At 46.4% G+C, this 16,625-nt stretch overlaps 1 protein-coding gene across 1 annotated transcript; it reads left to right on the forward strand.

The window, feature by feature from the left end:
• Positions 1 to 15,391: 15,391 nt before the first annotated feature.
• On the forward strand, positions 15,392 to 16,179 carry LOC144673651 (epidermal differentiation-specific protein-like). The gene has a single exon (XM_078535381.1). The coding sequence runs from the start codon at positions 15,424 to 15,426 to the stop codon at positions 15,958 to 15,960; it is 537 nt and encodes a 178-aa protein (XP_078391507.1). The 5' UTR covers positions 15,392 to 15,423; the 3' UTR covers positions 15,961 to 16,179.
• The last annotated feature ends 446 nt before the right edge of the window (positions 16,180 to 16,625 follow it).

Raw genomic sequence — 16,625 nt, forward strand, 5'->3', positions numbered from 1 at the left:
TAGACACAGGCATACATATTCTCTCACAGACAAACATACATTGAGGCACACACACACACACTCTCTCTCCCACAAAGACACACACTAATTGAGGCAAACACACACACACACACACTCTCTCTCCCTCTCTCACACAGACAAACACAGATTGAGACAGACACACACACACAATCACACAGGCACTGGCACCCACTCTCACACAGACAAACACAGATTGAGACACACACACACACACACTCTCACACAGGCACACACACACAAACTCACACAGGCACAGGCACACACACTCTCACGCAGACAAACACAGATTGAGGTGCACACACAAACCCTCTCAAACAGACACAGGCGCACACTCGCACACAGACAAACACAGATTGAGGCACACACACATACACTCACACAGGCAAACACACACACACCCACTCAGACAGACACAGGCACACACACTCTCACACAAACAAACACAGATTGAGACACACACGCACACTCTCACACAGACCCTCACACACACTCGCACAGACACAGGCCTCACACTCTCACATAGACAAACACAGATTGAGGCGCACACACAAACCCTCTCACATAGATACAGGCGCACACTCGCACACAGACAAACACAGATTGAGGCACACACACATACACTCGCACAGGCAAACACACACACACACCCACTCAGACAGACACAGGCACACACACTCTCACACAGACAAACACAGATTGAGATACACACGCACACTCTCACACAGACCTTCACATACACTCGCACAGACACAGGCAAACATACTCCCAAACAGACAAACACAAATTAAGGCACACACAATCTGTGTTTGTCTGTGTGAGGGAGAGTGTGTGTGTGTGTGTGTGTGCCTCAATTTGTGTGTGTTTGTGTGGGAGAGAGAGTGTGTGTGTGTGCCTCAATTGTGTCTGCTTGTGTGAGAGTTTGTGTGCCTGTGTCTGTGCGAGTGTGTGTGTGTCTGTGTGAGAGGGTGTGTGCGTGTGCCTCAATCTGTGTTTGTCTGTGTGAAAGTGTGTGTGCCTGTGTCTGTGTGAGTGGGTTTGTTTGTGTGTGTGTCTGCCTGAGCGAAAGTGTGTGTGTGTGTGTCTCAATCTGTGTTTGTGTGTGTGAGAGTGGGTGCCAGTGCCTGTGTGAGAGTGTGTGTCTGTGTGTCTTAATCTGTGTTTGTCTGTGTGCGAGAGAGAGTGTGTGTGTGTGTCTCAATCGATGTTTGTCTGTCTGAGAATGTGTGTGCCTGTGTCATGTGAGTGTGTAAGTGTGTGTGTGTCTCTCAATCTGTATGTGTGTATGTGTGTGTGTCTCAACCTCTGTGTGTGAGTTTGTGTGTGTGTGTGTGTGTGTGTCAGTGTCTGTAAGCATGTCCAAGTCCCCCTGTGAGTCAGTGAGTGTTTCTATGCATGTTGTTAACATCATCAACTTTGTACTTTACAAGATGCCCCATGTTTTAGCTGAAATATGGGGACTAGGCCACTGGGAAGGTCTGCTCGGATTGATAAGCTTCATAAAAACTGTTTGGAAGGCTGTGAAAATGGTTTTGGTTTTGGTGATATTTAGGAAGTGCGATATTGTGTTGGTCTGAGCATTGCACAGTGCACACCCTGCTGATAGGATGAAGGAACATAATTATCAGTGTCAGCACATAGTGACTGCAACAAAAAGCATTTTCGTTATGAACAGTATCAGCAGATATTAGTAGGCTGGTGATCGGTAATTAAAAATGACAGGAGCCAGTTCACTGAGGGACAGTCTCACTCCTGCCAGAGATAGTTTCACTCCCAACAGGGACAGTCTCACTCCTGGCAGAGATACATTCACCCCCACTAGGGACAATCACACTCCCAGCAGTGACAATCTCGGTCCCTGCAGAGCCAGGTTCACTCTCCATAGAAAGTCTCACTCGCAGCAGAGACAGTCTCACTCTCCGCAGTGACAGTCCCACACCCCAGAGAGACAGTCTCACTCCCTGCAGATACAGTCCCTCCCCTAGCAGTGTCAGTCCCACTCCACAAAGTGACAGATTCACTCCACACAGTGACAGTCTCATTCGCCATAATGACAGTGTCAGCCTCCACAGTGAAAATCTCAATCCCCGCAGTGACAGTCGCACTCCCTGCAGTGACAGTCGCACTCCCCGCAGTGACAGTCGCACTATCCACAGTGACAGTCACACTCCCCGCAGTGACAATCTCACTCTCCGCAGTGACAGTCTCACTCCCCACAGTGACAGTCTCACTCTCCACAGTGACAGTCGCACTCTCCACAGTGACAGTCTCACTCTCCGCAGTGACAGTCACACTCCCCGCAGTGACAATCTCACTCTCCGCAGTGACAGTCTCACTCTCCACAGTGACAGTCTCACTCCCCAGAATGACAGTCTCACTCTCCACAGTGACAGTCTCACTCCCCAGAATGACAGTCTCACTCTCCCCAGAATGACAGTCTTTCTCTCCACAGTGACAGTCTCACTCCCCAGAATGTCAGTCTCACTCTCCGCAGTGAAAATCTCAATCTCCACAGTGACAGTCTCACTCCCTGCAGTGACAGTCTCACTCTCCACAGTGACAGTCTCACTCCCCACAGCGACAGCTTCACTCTCCACAGTGACAGTCTCACTCCCCACAGTGACAGTCTCGCTCCCCACAGTGACAGTTTCACTCCCCTCAGTGACAGTCTCACTCTCAACATTGACAGTCATACTCCCCGCAGTGACAGTCTCACTCTCCGCAGTGACAAACACACTCCCCACAGTGACAGTCTCACTCTCCACAGTGACAGTCTCACTCCCCGCAGTGTCAGTCTCACTCCCTACAGTGACAGTCTCACTCCCCACAGTGACAGTCTCAGTCCCTGCAGTAACAGTCTCATCTCCCACAACACTATATCTCATCCCAAGAGACAGTCTCACTCCCGCACAGAAGCTCTCATTCTCCACAGTGCCAGTGACACGACCCACAAGAGACAGCCCATTACCCACTCCTTCGACAGCACCTTCCAAACCCATGACCACTACCATCTAGAAGGACAAGGGCAGCAGATAGATGGGAACACCACCACCTGGAAGTTCCCCTCCAAGTCACTCACCACCCTGACTTGGAAATATATCGCCGTTCCTTCACTGTCGCTGGGTCAAATTCCTGGAACTCCCTGCCTAACAGCACTGTGGGTGTACCTACACCACATGGACTGCAGCGGTTTAAGAAGGCAGCTACCACCTCCTTCTCAATGGCAACTAGGGATGGGCAATAAATGCTGGGCCAGCCAGCGAAACCCACATCCTGTGAAAGAATTTAAACAACACACAGCACCACTCCCCACGAAGCCTTTGTGTGTGTGTTTATGCATTTACATGTGGGTGACTCTATGTGTATCTGTGTTAGTGTATTTAGGCATGTGTTTGTCTGTCTGTGCCTCAATCTGTCTGTGTCTGTGTGAGAGAGGGAGAGTCTGTGTGTGTGTGTGTGCCTCAATTTGTGTACGTCTGTGTGAGAGTGTGTGCCTGTGTCTGTTTTAGAGTCTGTGTGTGTGTGTGTGTGTGTGTGAGTGTGTGTGTGTCTCAATTTGTGTACGTCTGTGTGAGGGAGATAGAGTGTGTGTGTGCCTCGATCTTTGTTTGTCTGTGTGAAAGTGTGTGCCTGTGTCTGTGTTAGAGTCTGTGTGTGTGTGTGAGTGTGTGTGTGTGTCTCAATTTGTGTATGTCTGTGTGAGGGAGAGAGAGTGTGTGTGTGTCTCTCAATCTGTGTTTGTCTGTGTGAGAGTGTGTGCCTGTGTCTGTGTTAGAGTCTGTGTGTGTGTGTGAGTGTGTGTGTGTGTCTCAATTTGTGTATGTCTGTGTGAGGGAGAGAGAGTGTGTGTGTGTGCCTCGATCTTTGTTTGTCTGTGTGAGAGTGTGTGGCTGTGTCTGTGTGAGAGGGTGCATGTGTGTGTGCCTCAATATGTGTTTGTCTGTGTGAGAGTGTGTGTGCCTGTGTCTGTGTGAGTGGGTATGTTTGTGTGTGCCTGTGCGAGAGTGTGTGTGTCTCAATCTGTGTTTGTCTGTGTGAGAGTGGGTGCCAGTGCCTGTGTGAGATTGTGTGTGTGTGCGTGTGTGTGTCTCAAGCTGTGTTTGTCTGCGTGAAAGTTTGTATGCCTGTGTCTGTGTGAGGGTGTGTGTGTGTGTGTTTCTCTGTGTCTCAATCTGTATGTGTCTATGTGAGCATGTATGTGTATGTGTTTGTCTCAATCTGTGTGTATCTTTGTGAGAGAGGGAGAGAGAGAGTTTGTGTGTGCCTCAATGTGTGTGTGTCTGTCTGGGAGAGAGTGTGTGTGTGTGTGCCTCAATCTATGTTTGTCCGTGTGAGAATGTGTGTGCTTGTGTCTATGTGAGTGTGTGAGTGTGTGTGTGTGTCTCAATCTGTGTGTGTGTGAGTGTGTGTATGTGTGAGTGCCGGTGTCTGTAAGCGTGTCCATGTCAGCCTGTGAGTCAGTGTTTCTATGCATGTTGTTAACATCAGCAACTTTGTACTTTACAAGATGCCCCATGTTTTAGCTGAAATATGGGGACTAGGCCACTGGGAAGGTCTGCTCGGATCGATAAGCTTCATATAAACTGTTTGGAAGGCCTGTGACAATGGTGTCAGTTTTGGTGATATTTAGGAAGTGTGATATTGTGTAGGTCTGAGCATTGCACAGTGCACATCCTGCTGATAGGATGAAGGAACATAATTATCAGTGTCAGCACATAGTGACTGCAACAAAAAGCATTTTCATTGTGAACAGTATCAGCAGATATTAGTAGGCTGGTGATCGGTAATTAAAAATGACAGGAACCAGTCGACTGAGGGACAGTCTCACTTCTGCCAGAGACAGTCTCACTCCCAACAGAGACAGTCTGACTCCCAGCAGTGACAATCTCACTCCCTGCAGAGCCAGGTTCACTCTCGATAGACAGTGTCACACCCGGCAGAGACAGTCTCACTCACCGCATTGACAGTCCCACATCCGAGAGAGAGAGTCTCACTCCCTGCAGATACAGTCCCTCCCCTGACAGTGACAGTCCTACTCCCCACAGTGACAGTCCTACTCCCCACAGTGACAGTCTCAGTCGCCACAATGACAGTGTCACTCTCCACAAAGACAGTATCACTTCCCTCATTGACAGTTTCTTTCTCCACAGTGAAAGTTGCACTCTCCGCAGTGACAGTCTCACTCTTCACAGTGACAGTCTCACTCTCCACAGTGACAGTCGCACTCCCCACAGTGAGTTTCACTCTCTGCAGTGACAGTTTTACTCCCCACAGTGACACTTTCACTCCCCACAGTGACAGTCTTACTCTCCACAGTGACAGTCTCACTCTCCACAGTGACAGTCTCACTCCCCACAGTGACACTTTCACTCCCCACAGTGAGTTTCACTCTCTGCATTGATAGTTTCACTCTCCGCAGTGAAAGTTGCACTCTCCGCAGTGAAAATCTCACTCCCTGCAGTGACAGTTGCAATCTCCGCAGCGACAGTCTCACTCTTCACAGTGACAGTCGCACTCTCGGCAGTGACAGTGACAGTCACACTCTCTGCAGTGACAGTCTAACTCCCCACAGTGACAGTTTCACTCTCTGCAGTGACAGTTTCACTCTCTGCAGTGACAGTTTTACTCCCCACAGTGACAGTCTCACTCCCCGCAGTGACACTTTCACTCCCCGCAGTGACACTTTCACTCCCAGCAGTGACAGTCTCACTCCCCACAGTGAGTTTCACTCTCTGCAGTGACAGTTTTACTCCCCACAGTGACACTTTCACTCCCCACAGCGACAGTCTTACTCTCCACAGTGACAGTCTCACTCTCCACAGTGACAGTCTCACTCCCCACAGTGACACTTTCACTCCCCACAGTGAGTTTCACTCTCTGCATTGATAGTTTCACTCTCCACAGTGAAAGTTGCACTCTCCGCAGTGAAAATCTCACTCCCTGCAGTGACAGTTGCAATCTCCGCAGCGACAGTCTCACTCTTCACAGTGACAGTCGCACTCTCGGCAGTGACAGTCACACTCTCTGCAGTGACAGTCTAACTCCCCACAGTGACAGTTTCACTCTCTGCAGTGACAGTTTCACTCTCTGCAGTGACAGTTTTACTCCCCACAGTGACAGTCTCACTCTCCACAGTGACAGTCTCACTCCCCACAGAGACACTTTCACTCCCCGCAGTGACACTTTCACTCCCAGCAGTGACAGTCTCACTCCCCACAGTGAGTTTCACTCTCTGCATTGACAGTTTCACTCTCTGCAGTGACAGTCTCGCTCCCCATAGTGACAATAAAACTCCCCGCAGTGACAGTCTCACTCTCCGTAGTGACAGTCTCATTCCCCACAGTGACAGTCTCGCTCTCCACAGTGACACTCTCACTCTCCACAGTGTCAGTCTCACTCCCCACAGTGACAGTCTCTCCCCACAGAGACAGTCTCAGTCCCTGCAGAGAAACTCTCATTCTCCACAGTGCCAGTGACACGACCCAGAAGAGACAACCCAGTACCCACTCCTTCGACAGCACCTTCCAAACCCACGACTACTACCATCTAGAAGGACAAGGGCAGCAGATAGATGGGAGCACCACCACCTGGAAGTTCCCCTCCAAGTCACTCACCATTCTGACTTGAAAATATATCACCGTTCCTTCACTGTCACTGGGTCAAAATCCTGGAACTCCCTCCCTAACAGCACTGTGGGTGTACCTACACCACATGGACTGCAGCGGTTCAAGAAGGCAGCTCATCACCACCTTCTCAAGGGGCAATTAGGGATGGGCAATAAATGCTGGCCCAGCCAGCCAAGCCCACATCCTGTGAAAGAATTTAAACAACACACAGCACCACTCCCCACGAAGCCTTTGTGTGTGTGTTTATGCATTTACATGTGGGTGACTCTATGTGTATCGGTATTAGTGTATTTAGGCATGTGTTTGTCTGTGTGTGCCTCAATCTGTCTGTGTCTCTGTGAGAGAGGGAGAGTGTGTGTGTGTGTGTGTGTGTGCCTCAATTTGTGTGTGTATGTGAGAGAGTGTTTGTGCCTATGTGTGTGTGTGTGTGTGTGAGTGTGTATGTGCGAGAGTGTGTGTGTGTCTCTCAATCTGTGTTTCTCTGTGTGAGAGTGTGTGCCTGTGTCTGTGTGCGAGTGTGTGCCTGTGTCTGTGTCAGGGTGTGTGTGTGTGAGTGTGTCTGAGTCTCAATTTGTGTGGGTCAGTGTGAGGGAGAGAGAGTGTGTGTTTTTGCCTCAATCTGTGTTTGTCTCTGTGAGAGTGTGTGCCTGTGTCTGTGTGAGAGGGTGTGTGTGTGTCTCAAACTGTGTATGTCTGTGTGAGAGTGTGTGTTCCTGTGTCTGTGTGAGTGTGTGTGTGTGTGTGTGTGTTTGTGCTGTGTGTGTTTGTGTTGTGGGTGTATGAGTGTGTGGGTGTGTGTGTTGTGGGTGTGTGTGTGTGTTGTGGGTGTGTGGGTGTGTTTGTGTTGTGGGTGTGTGGGTGTGTTTGTGTTGTGGGTGTGTGTGTGATTGTGTTATGGGTGTGTGGGTGTGTATTATGTGTAGTTGTGTTGTGCGTGCGTGGCTGTGTGTTTGTGATGCGGTTGTATGTGTGTGTGTTTGTGTTGTGGGTGTGTGGGTGTGTGTTTGTGTTGAGGGTGTGTGGGTGTGTGTTTGTGTTGTGCGTGTGTGTGTGTGTTTGTGTTGAGGGTGTGTGTTTGTGATGTCGGTGTGTAGGTGTGTGTTTGTGTTGTGGGTATGTGTGTGTGTTTGTGTTGTGGGAGTGTGTGTGTGTTTGAGTTGTAGGTGTGTGTGTGTACTTGTTTTGTGGGTGTGTGTGTGTTTGTGTTATGGTTGTGTCGGCGCGTGTGCGTGTGGTCGGTGTGTGGGTGTGTGTTTGTGCTGTGGGTGTGTGTGTTTGTGTTTGTGTTGTGGGTGTGTGGGTGTGTGTTTGTGTTGTGGGGGTGTGTGTGTTTGTGTTATGGGTGTGTTGGTGTGTGTGTGTTGTGTGTGCGTCTGTGTGTCTTTGTGTTGTGGGTGTGTGGGTGTTAATCTGTTTGTGTTATGGGTGTGTAGGTGTATGTGTGTGATGTGGTTGTGTGTGTACGTGTGTTGTGGGTGTGTGTGTGTTCTGAGTGTGTGGGTGTGTTGTGGGTGTGTGGGTGTGTTGTGGGTGTGTGGGTATGTATGTGTCCTGTGGATGTAGGGGTCTGTGTTTATGTTGTGTGTGTGTGTGTGTGGGGGTGTTTGTGATGTGGTTGTGTGTATGTGTTTGTGTTGTGTGTGTGTTTCTGTCGTGGGTGTGTGCGTGTGTGTGTGTGTGTGTGTTATGGGTGTGTGTGAGTGTTGTGGGTGTGTGTGCGTGTGTGTGTGTGTGTTTGTGTTGTGGGTGTGTGGAAGTGTTTGTGTTGTGTGTGTGTTTGTGTTGTGGGTGTGTGAGTGTGTGGGTGTGTGTGTTGTGGGTGCGTGTGTGTGTTGTGGGTGTATGGGTTTATTTGCGTTGTGTGTTTGTGTTGTGGTTGTGTGTCTTTGTGTTGTGGGTGTGGGTGTGTGTTTGTGTTGTGGGTGTATGTGTGTGTTTGTGTTGTGATTGTGTGGGTGAGTGTGTTGTGGGTGTGTGTGTGTGATTGTGTTGTGGGTGTGTGTGTTTGTGTTATGGGTGTGTGTTTGTGTTGTGGGTGTTTCACATTGAGTGTGTTTGGGTTGTGGTTTTGTGTTTGTGATGTGGGTGTATGTGTGTGTGTTTGTGTTGTGTGTGTGTGTGTGTTTGTTTTGTGGGTGTATGTGTGTGTTTCTGTTGTGGCTGTGTGTGTGTGTTTGTGTTGTGTGTGTGTGTGTGTGTGTGTATTTGTGTTGTGGGTGTGTCTGTGTGTTTATGTTGTGGGTGTGTGTGTGTGTTTGTGTTGAGGATGTGTGTTTGTGATGTCGGTGTGTAGGTGTGTGTTTGTGTTGTGGGTATGTGTGCGTGTTTGTGTTGTGGGTATGTGTGCGTGTTTGTGTTGTGGGTGTGTGTGTGTGTTTGTGTTGTGGGTGTGTGGTTGTGTGTTTGAGTTGTGGGTGTGTGTGTGTACTTGTTTTGTGGGGGTGTGTGTGTTTGTGTTATGGTTGTGAGGGCGTGTATCTGTAAGGTGTGATTCCGTGAGGGTGACTATATCAGGCTGTTGCTTGACTAGTCTGTGAGACATTTCTCCCAATTTTGGCACTAGCCCCCAGATGTGAGTAAGGGGGACTTTGCAGGGTTGACAGGGCTGAGTTTGCTGTTGTTGTTTCCGGTGCCTTGGTCAATGCCGGGTGGTCTGTCCGGTTTCATCCATTTTTTGTGACTTTGTAGCCATTTGTTACAACTGAGGAGATCTCATTGAAACGTATAAAATTCTGACAGGGATGGACAGATTGGATGCAGGGAGGATATTCCCTCTGGCTGGGGGGGTCTAGAACAAAGGATCACAGTCTCAGGGTACGGGATAGACCATTTAAGACTGAGATGAGGAGAAACTTCTTCACTCAGAGGGTGGTGAACCTGTGGAATCCTCTACCACAGAAGCTGTGCAGGCCAAGTCACTGAGTATATTTAAGAAGGAAATAGATAGATTTCCAGGTTCTAAAGGTGTCGAGGGGAATGAGGAGAGCGGGATTACGGGTTTGAGGTAGAGGATCAGCCGCGACCATATAGAATGGCAGAGCAGGCTCGAAGGGCCGAATGGCCTACTCCTGCTCCTAGTTTCTATGTTTCTATGAGTTGAGTGATAGTCGTTACTCCAACACAAGTTGTAACTGAAACCAGGTCAGATCGCAAGCAGAAATGTCTGATGGTGAAAAATTCAATTGAAGATTAAGGGGAATCAGTCTTTTTTAAAAATTCATTCACAGGATGTGGGTGTCACTGGCTGGGCTCAGCATTTATTGCCCATCCCTAATTGCCCCTTGAGAAGGTGGTGGTGAGCTGCCTTCTTGAACCGCTGCAGTCCATGTGGTGTAGGTACACCCACAGTGCTGTTAGGGAGGGAGTTCCAGGATTTTGACCCAGCGACAGTGAAGGGACAGCGATATATTTCCAAGTCAGGATGGTGAGTGACTTGGAGAGGAACTTCCAGGTGGTGGTGCTCCCATCTATCTGCTGCCCTTGTCCTTCTAGATGATAGTGGTTGTGGGTTTGGAAGGTGCTGTCTAAGGAGCCTTGGTGAATTCCTGCAGTGCATTTTCTAGATGGTACACACACTGCTGTTACTGTGTGTCGGTGGTGGAGGGAGTGAATGTTTGTGGATGGGGTGCCAATCAAGCGGCTGCTTTGTCCTGGATGGTGTCGAGCTTCTTGAGTGTTGTGGGAGCTGCGCTCATCCAGGTAAGTGGGAAGTATTCCATCACACTCCTGACTTGTGCCTTGTAGATGGTGGACAGGCTTTGGGGAGTAAGGAGGTGAGTTACTTGCTGCAGGATTCGCAGCCTCTGACCTGCTCTTGTAGCCACTGTATTTATATGGCTAGTCCAGTTCAGTTTCTGGTCAATGGTAACCCCCAGGACGTTGATAGTGGGGGATTCAGTGACGGTAATGCCATTGAACATCAAGGGGCAATGGTTGGATTCTGTCTTGTTGGAGATGGTCATTGCCTGGCAATTGTGTGGCATGAATGTTACTTGCCACTTGTCAGCCCAAGCCTGGATATTGTCCAGGTCTTGCTGCATTTGGACACGGACTGCTTCAGTATCTGAGGAGTCGCGAATGGTGCTGAACATTGTGCAATCATCAGCAAACATCCCCACTTCTGGCCTTATGATGGAAGGATGGTCATTGATGAAGCAGCTGAAAATGGTTGGGCCGAGGACACTACCCTGAGGAACTCCTGCAGTGATGTCCTGGAGCTGAGATGACTGACCTCCAACAACCACAACCATCTTCCTTTGTGCTGGGTATGACTCCAACCAGTGGAGAGTTTTCCCCCTGATTCCCATTGACTCCAGTTTTGCTAGGTCTCCTTGATGCCACACTCGGTCAAATGCAACCTTGATGTCAAGGGCAGTCACTCTCACCTCACCTCAGGAGTTCAGCTCTTTTGTCCATGTTTGAACCAAGGCTGTAATGAGGTCAGAAGCTGAGTGGCCATGGCGGAACCCAAACTGGGCATCAGTGAGCAGGTTATTGCTAAGCAAGTGCCGCTTGATAGCACTGTTGATGACCCCTTCCATTACTTTACTGATGATGGAGAGTAGACTGATGGGGCGGTAATTGGCCAGGATGGATTTGTCCTGCTTCTTGTGGACAGGACATACCTGGGCAATTTTCCACATAGCTGGGTAGATGCCAGTGTTGTAGCTGTACTGGAACAGCTTGGCTAGGGGCGCGGCAAGTTCTGGAGCACAAGTCTTCAGTACTATTGCCAGAATACTGTCAGGGCCCATAGTCTTTGCAGTATCCAGTGTCTTCAGTTATTTCTTGATATCATGTGTAGTGAATCAAATTGGCTGAAGTCTGGAATCTGTGATACTAGGGACATCCAGAGGAGAGAAAATGTCTCCTCAGGCTCTGGTGCAGATAGGTCCAGGTCCTTTGCCAAGCTCTGGATGTTTGGGTCAGGAAAGGAGGTATCCTCATGAATAGGAAAGCAGTGGTTATGTTGGATTTGTAAATGAATGAAAAACAAGAAAGGTTTGTATAGAATTTGAACTTTTGGTAACTTTTTCGGTAAGGAGGGAGGCATCCTCTTGTGGCCATTTGTGTTTGTATATTCGCAAACTAGAGTAAACCGGTTTCAATTGGGCTCCATATGTATGTTTCAGTAAATTACAGCTCCATATGTATGTTTCAGTAAATTACAGCTGTATATGTATGTTTCAGTAAATTACAGCTCTATGTGTATATTTCAGTAAATTACAGCTCCATATGTACGTTTCAGTAAATTACAGCTCCATATGTATGTTTCAGTAAATTACAGCTCTATATGTACGTTTCAGTAAATTACAGCTCTATATGTACATTTCAGTAAATTACAGCTCTATATGTACGTTTCAGTAAATTACAGCTCCATATGTACGTTTCAGTAAATTACAGCTCCATATGTACGTTTCAGTAAATTACAGCTCCCTATGTACGTTTCAGTAAATTACAGCTCCATATGTACGTTTCAGTAAATTACAGCTCCATATGTACGTTTCAGTAAATTACAGCTCCATATGTACGTTTCAGTAAATTACAGCTCCATATGTACGTTTCAGTAAATTACAGCTCCATATGTACGTTTCAGTAAATTACAGCTCCATATGTACGTTTCAGTAAATTACAGCTCCATATGTATGTTTCAGTAAATTACAGCTGTATATGTATGTTTCAGTAAATTACAGCTCTATGTGTACATTTCAGTAAATTACAGCTCCATATGTACATTTCAGTAAATTACAGCTCCATATGTACGTTTCAGTAAATTACAGCTCTATGTGTACATTTCAGTAAATTACAGCTCCATATGTACGTTTCAGTAAATTACAGCTCCATATGTACATTTCAGTAAATTACAGCTCCATATGTGTGTTTCATTAAATTACAGCTCTATATGTATGTTTCATTAAATTACAGCTCTATGTGTACGTTTCAGTAAATTACAGCTTTATGTGTACATTTCAGTAAATTACAGCTCTATGTGTACATTTCAGTAAATTACAGCTCTATATGTACATTTCAGTAAATTACAGCTCTATGTGTACATTTCAGTAAATTACAGCTCCATATGTGTGTTTCATTAAATTACAGCTCTATATGTATGTTTCAGTGAATTACAGCTCCATATGTATGTTTCAGTAAATTACAGCTCCATATGTATGTTTCAGTGAATTACAACTCTATGTGTACATTTCAGTAAATTACAGCTCCATATGTACGTTTCAGTAAATTACAGCTCTATATGTACATTTCAGTAAATTACAGCTCTATATGTATGTTTCATGAAATTAGAGCTCCATATGTACGTTTCAGTAAATTACAGCTCCATATGTACGTTTCAGTAAATTACAGCTCTATGTGTACATTTCAGTAAATTACAGCTCCATGTGTACGTTTCAGTAAATTACAGCTCTATACGTACGTTTCAGTAAATTACAGCTCCATATGTACATTTCAGTAAATTACAGCTCTATATGTGCATTTCAGTAAATTACAGCTCTATGTGTGCATTTCAGTAAATTACAGCTCTATGTGTACATTTCAGTAAATTACAGCTCTATGTGTACATTTCAGTAAATTACAGCTTTATGTGTACATTTCAGTAAATTACAGCTCTATGTGTACATTTCAGTAAATTACAGCTCTATGTGTACATTTCAGTAAATTACAGCTCTATATGTACGTTTCAGTAAATTACAGCTCCATATATATGTTTCAGTAAATTACAGCTCTATATGTATGTTTCAGTAAATTACAGCTCCATATATATGTTTCAGTAAATTACAGCTCTATATGTACGTTTCAGTAAATTACAGCTCCGTATATATGTTTCAGTAAATTACAGCTCCATATGTATGTTTCAGTAAATTACAGCTTTATATGTACGTTTCAGTAAATTACAGCTCCATATGTATGTTTCAGCAAATTACAGCTCTATATATATGTTTCAGTAAATTACAGCTCCATATATATGTTTCAGTAAATTACAGCTCTATATGTATGTTTCAGTAAATTACAGCTCCATATATATGTTTCAGTAAATTACAGCTCTATATGTACGTTTCAGTAAATTACAGCTCCGTATATATGTTTCAGTAAATTACAGCTCCATATGTATGTTTCAGTAAATTACAGCTTTATATGTACGTTTCAGTAAATTACAGCTCCATATGTATGTTTCAGCAAATTACAGCTCTATATATATGTTTCAGTAAATTACAGCTCTATATATATGTTTCAGTAAATTACAGCTCTATATGTATGTTTCAGTAAAGATATCATACAGCATTCCTCTAAATCCAGCCTCTTGAGCATTTCCCATTTTAATCTCTACACCATTGGTGGTTGTGCTCTGAAATCACTCTTTCCTCCTTAAAACATCTTAAATTTTCCTTTACAGCACTCACGGGTCACAAGTTTCATTTCCCTTTCATGATATGCCACTGGCAAGGTCAGCATTTGTTGCCCATCTCTAATTGCCCTTGAACTGAGAGGCTTCAGAGGGCAGTTAAGGGTCAACTATATTGCTGTGGGTTTGGAGTCACATGTAGACCAGACCATGTAAGGACAGCAGATTTCCTTTCCTAAAGGGCATTTCATGGTTATCATTCACCAGCTACAGTGGTGGGATTTGAACCCATGAGCTTAGCTCTTGGGTTATTCACCCAGTGACATTACCACTACTCCACCATCTCCCTACAATGTCCCATCACATTAAAGGAGCTTTAGGCTGGGGTTGATGTTGTACTGTGTGTGTCTGTCTTGATTTTGGGTTCATGTCTCTGGAGTTTTGGGTGGGGTGAGGTGCTGTATTGATGTCCTGACTCAGAGTTAGGCTTTCACCCAGTTAGACACTCTGACAGCTTCGCTTGAAAAAGAGCAGCATTGCTTCTTGACGTGATGAGCCTTTACAGTAAAGGGTTACAATCAATTAACCTCAAAGCCCCAGTAAGATAGTGATGGAGATACATCCAGTAATAGAGCAGGCTGAGAATTACATGATTGAAATGTGGAAAATGTACACACAGGAGGTGATTTGACACCTCATACCTGTGTTGGGCACAGTAACGAGGAGTTGACTAAACAGAGTGGCCAAAGTCTGCCAATGAACCTGTAGCAGATTTAGCACGAGGCATCTGAAGGGCCATAAATGCTGGTCCCCAAGTAATAATCTCAGAGCCTGCCAATAAAAACCTGGCAACATAACCCGGGATGAGATATAACCGGAGCCCGAATACGCAACAGGGGCAAGGCTGCTTCCAATCTTATCCAATTGGACAGCAACAACTTGTAACAACACCGAGGATCAGGATTCACCAATCAATCTGCTTTTACTGGGGTACTGGGAGCTACTGATGTCCCGAGTGACATACACAATGAAAATGGGATGTGCCCAGGGGGGAGTAGTGGATGGAGTGAAGACCAGGGTCATTCTGAGACTCTTCAATCGCGGGCCAAGGGTCCCCACTCAAAGCAGATTCTCACTCCCTGCCTTTGTCACTGCGCTAACCAGGCGATAAGGGAATTTCCATGTATTTTTTCCGATTGTGAAAGCAGTGAGTTTGCCGTTTAGAATGACACCTCCCCCTCGCTTTCCTCCTCCCCCCATGAGGTGCGTCTTTCTGGGGTGTTTTTTTTTGAGTTAACCCGAGCCAGCTCATTCCCCATTGGCGGGAGAGATCCACCCTCATTGTAATATGCATTGACCCCCGGTATAAAGGCAGAGGCAGGTTTCATCCAGCACTTATCCCCACTCCCTCCTCCCTGCAGCATGTGTGAGATTATCCTGTGGGACAGCGAAGGCTGCACTGGGAAGAAGAAGGAAGATTTCTGCTGTGATACTCCTGACCTGGGAGTGAAGTTTTTCAGCGGATCCGCCCGCTCCCTGAAGGTGAAGGGGAATCACTGGGTCGCCTTCACCGGCAAAGACTACACTGGAGACTTCAAGGTGTTTGGAGAGGGCGAGCATGAGAAATTGGGGACCTTGGACCAAAAGATCAAGTCCTTGAAGCTGCTGACCACTGACCTGAGCTTCCCGTCCATTGTGCTGTACGAACATATCGACTTCAATGGTCAGTCCCGCACTGTGGACTGCAGGATCGATGACCTGAAGACAGGAGGCTTTAGTAACCTGGTCTCCTCCCATGTGGTGAAGTCTGGGGTCTGGGTCCTGCATGAAGACCCCGGCTGCCAAGGCAGGCGAATGGTGGGCTTCGAGGGAGAGAAAGTGGCCAATTACTGTCAAGTGGGCTGGAATGACAAGATGTCCTCACTCCGTCCCTTACTGACCTCAGACTTTGAAGTGTGAGGGTCCGCTCGCCCTGCCTCAGAGCAGGTCCATGGCAAGGCTGGTCTGCTCCGAGTGCTTCCCCATGCTCTGCTAGTGGGAGAGACAGAGAGGGAGAGAGTCTTTCACCACATACGCTGAAACTGCTCCTTTCCTGACTCGGGAAAGCTCCTCATCCAGATCCAATCTGTTCACTTCGTTTTGCTCTGTCTGCTTACAATGAAATAAAGCTTTAAAAACGCTGCAAACTCATTGGTCCGTCTCCAATCATTTCCCAATTCTTCCTAATATTTAATTAATGAATAGCCAACTGTTTTAATGCTTTCGAATTACAAATATCTATCTGTCTGGATACTTGAACACAGTGGAACATGTGTGTACATGGATGTGTGCATGTGTGTGTGTACATATGTACCGGTATTTTTAAAAAATTCATTCATGGGATGTGGGTGTCACTGGCTGAGTCAACACTTATTGTCCATCCCTAATTACCCTGGAGAAGGTGAGCTGTGTGTGTATATATATATATATATTTCAGTCAGTCTGTTATAATGCACCTGATGAACCAAACCTGCAAAGGGTAACCTAATCTCGCTATCACAACAGTTTTACAATTTGTATTTATTTCGAGACGCTTGTCCTGAATTCAGAAGTAATAGGGCCACCAAGACTTTTAGAGATTTTTT

The sequence above is a fragment of the Cetorhinus maximus genome, unplaced genomic scaffold (genome assembly GCF_964194155.1).
Source record: "Cetorhinus maximus unplaced genomic scaffold, sCetMax3.hap1.1 HAP1_SCAFFOLD_418, whole genome shotgun sequence".
NCBI classification, from domain to species: Eukaryota; Metazoa; Chordata; class Chondrichthyes; order Lamniformes; family Cetorhinidae; genus Cetorhinus; species Cetorhinus maximus.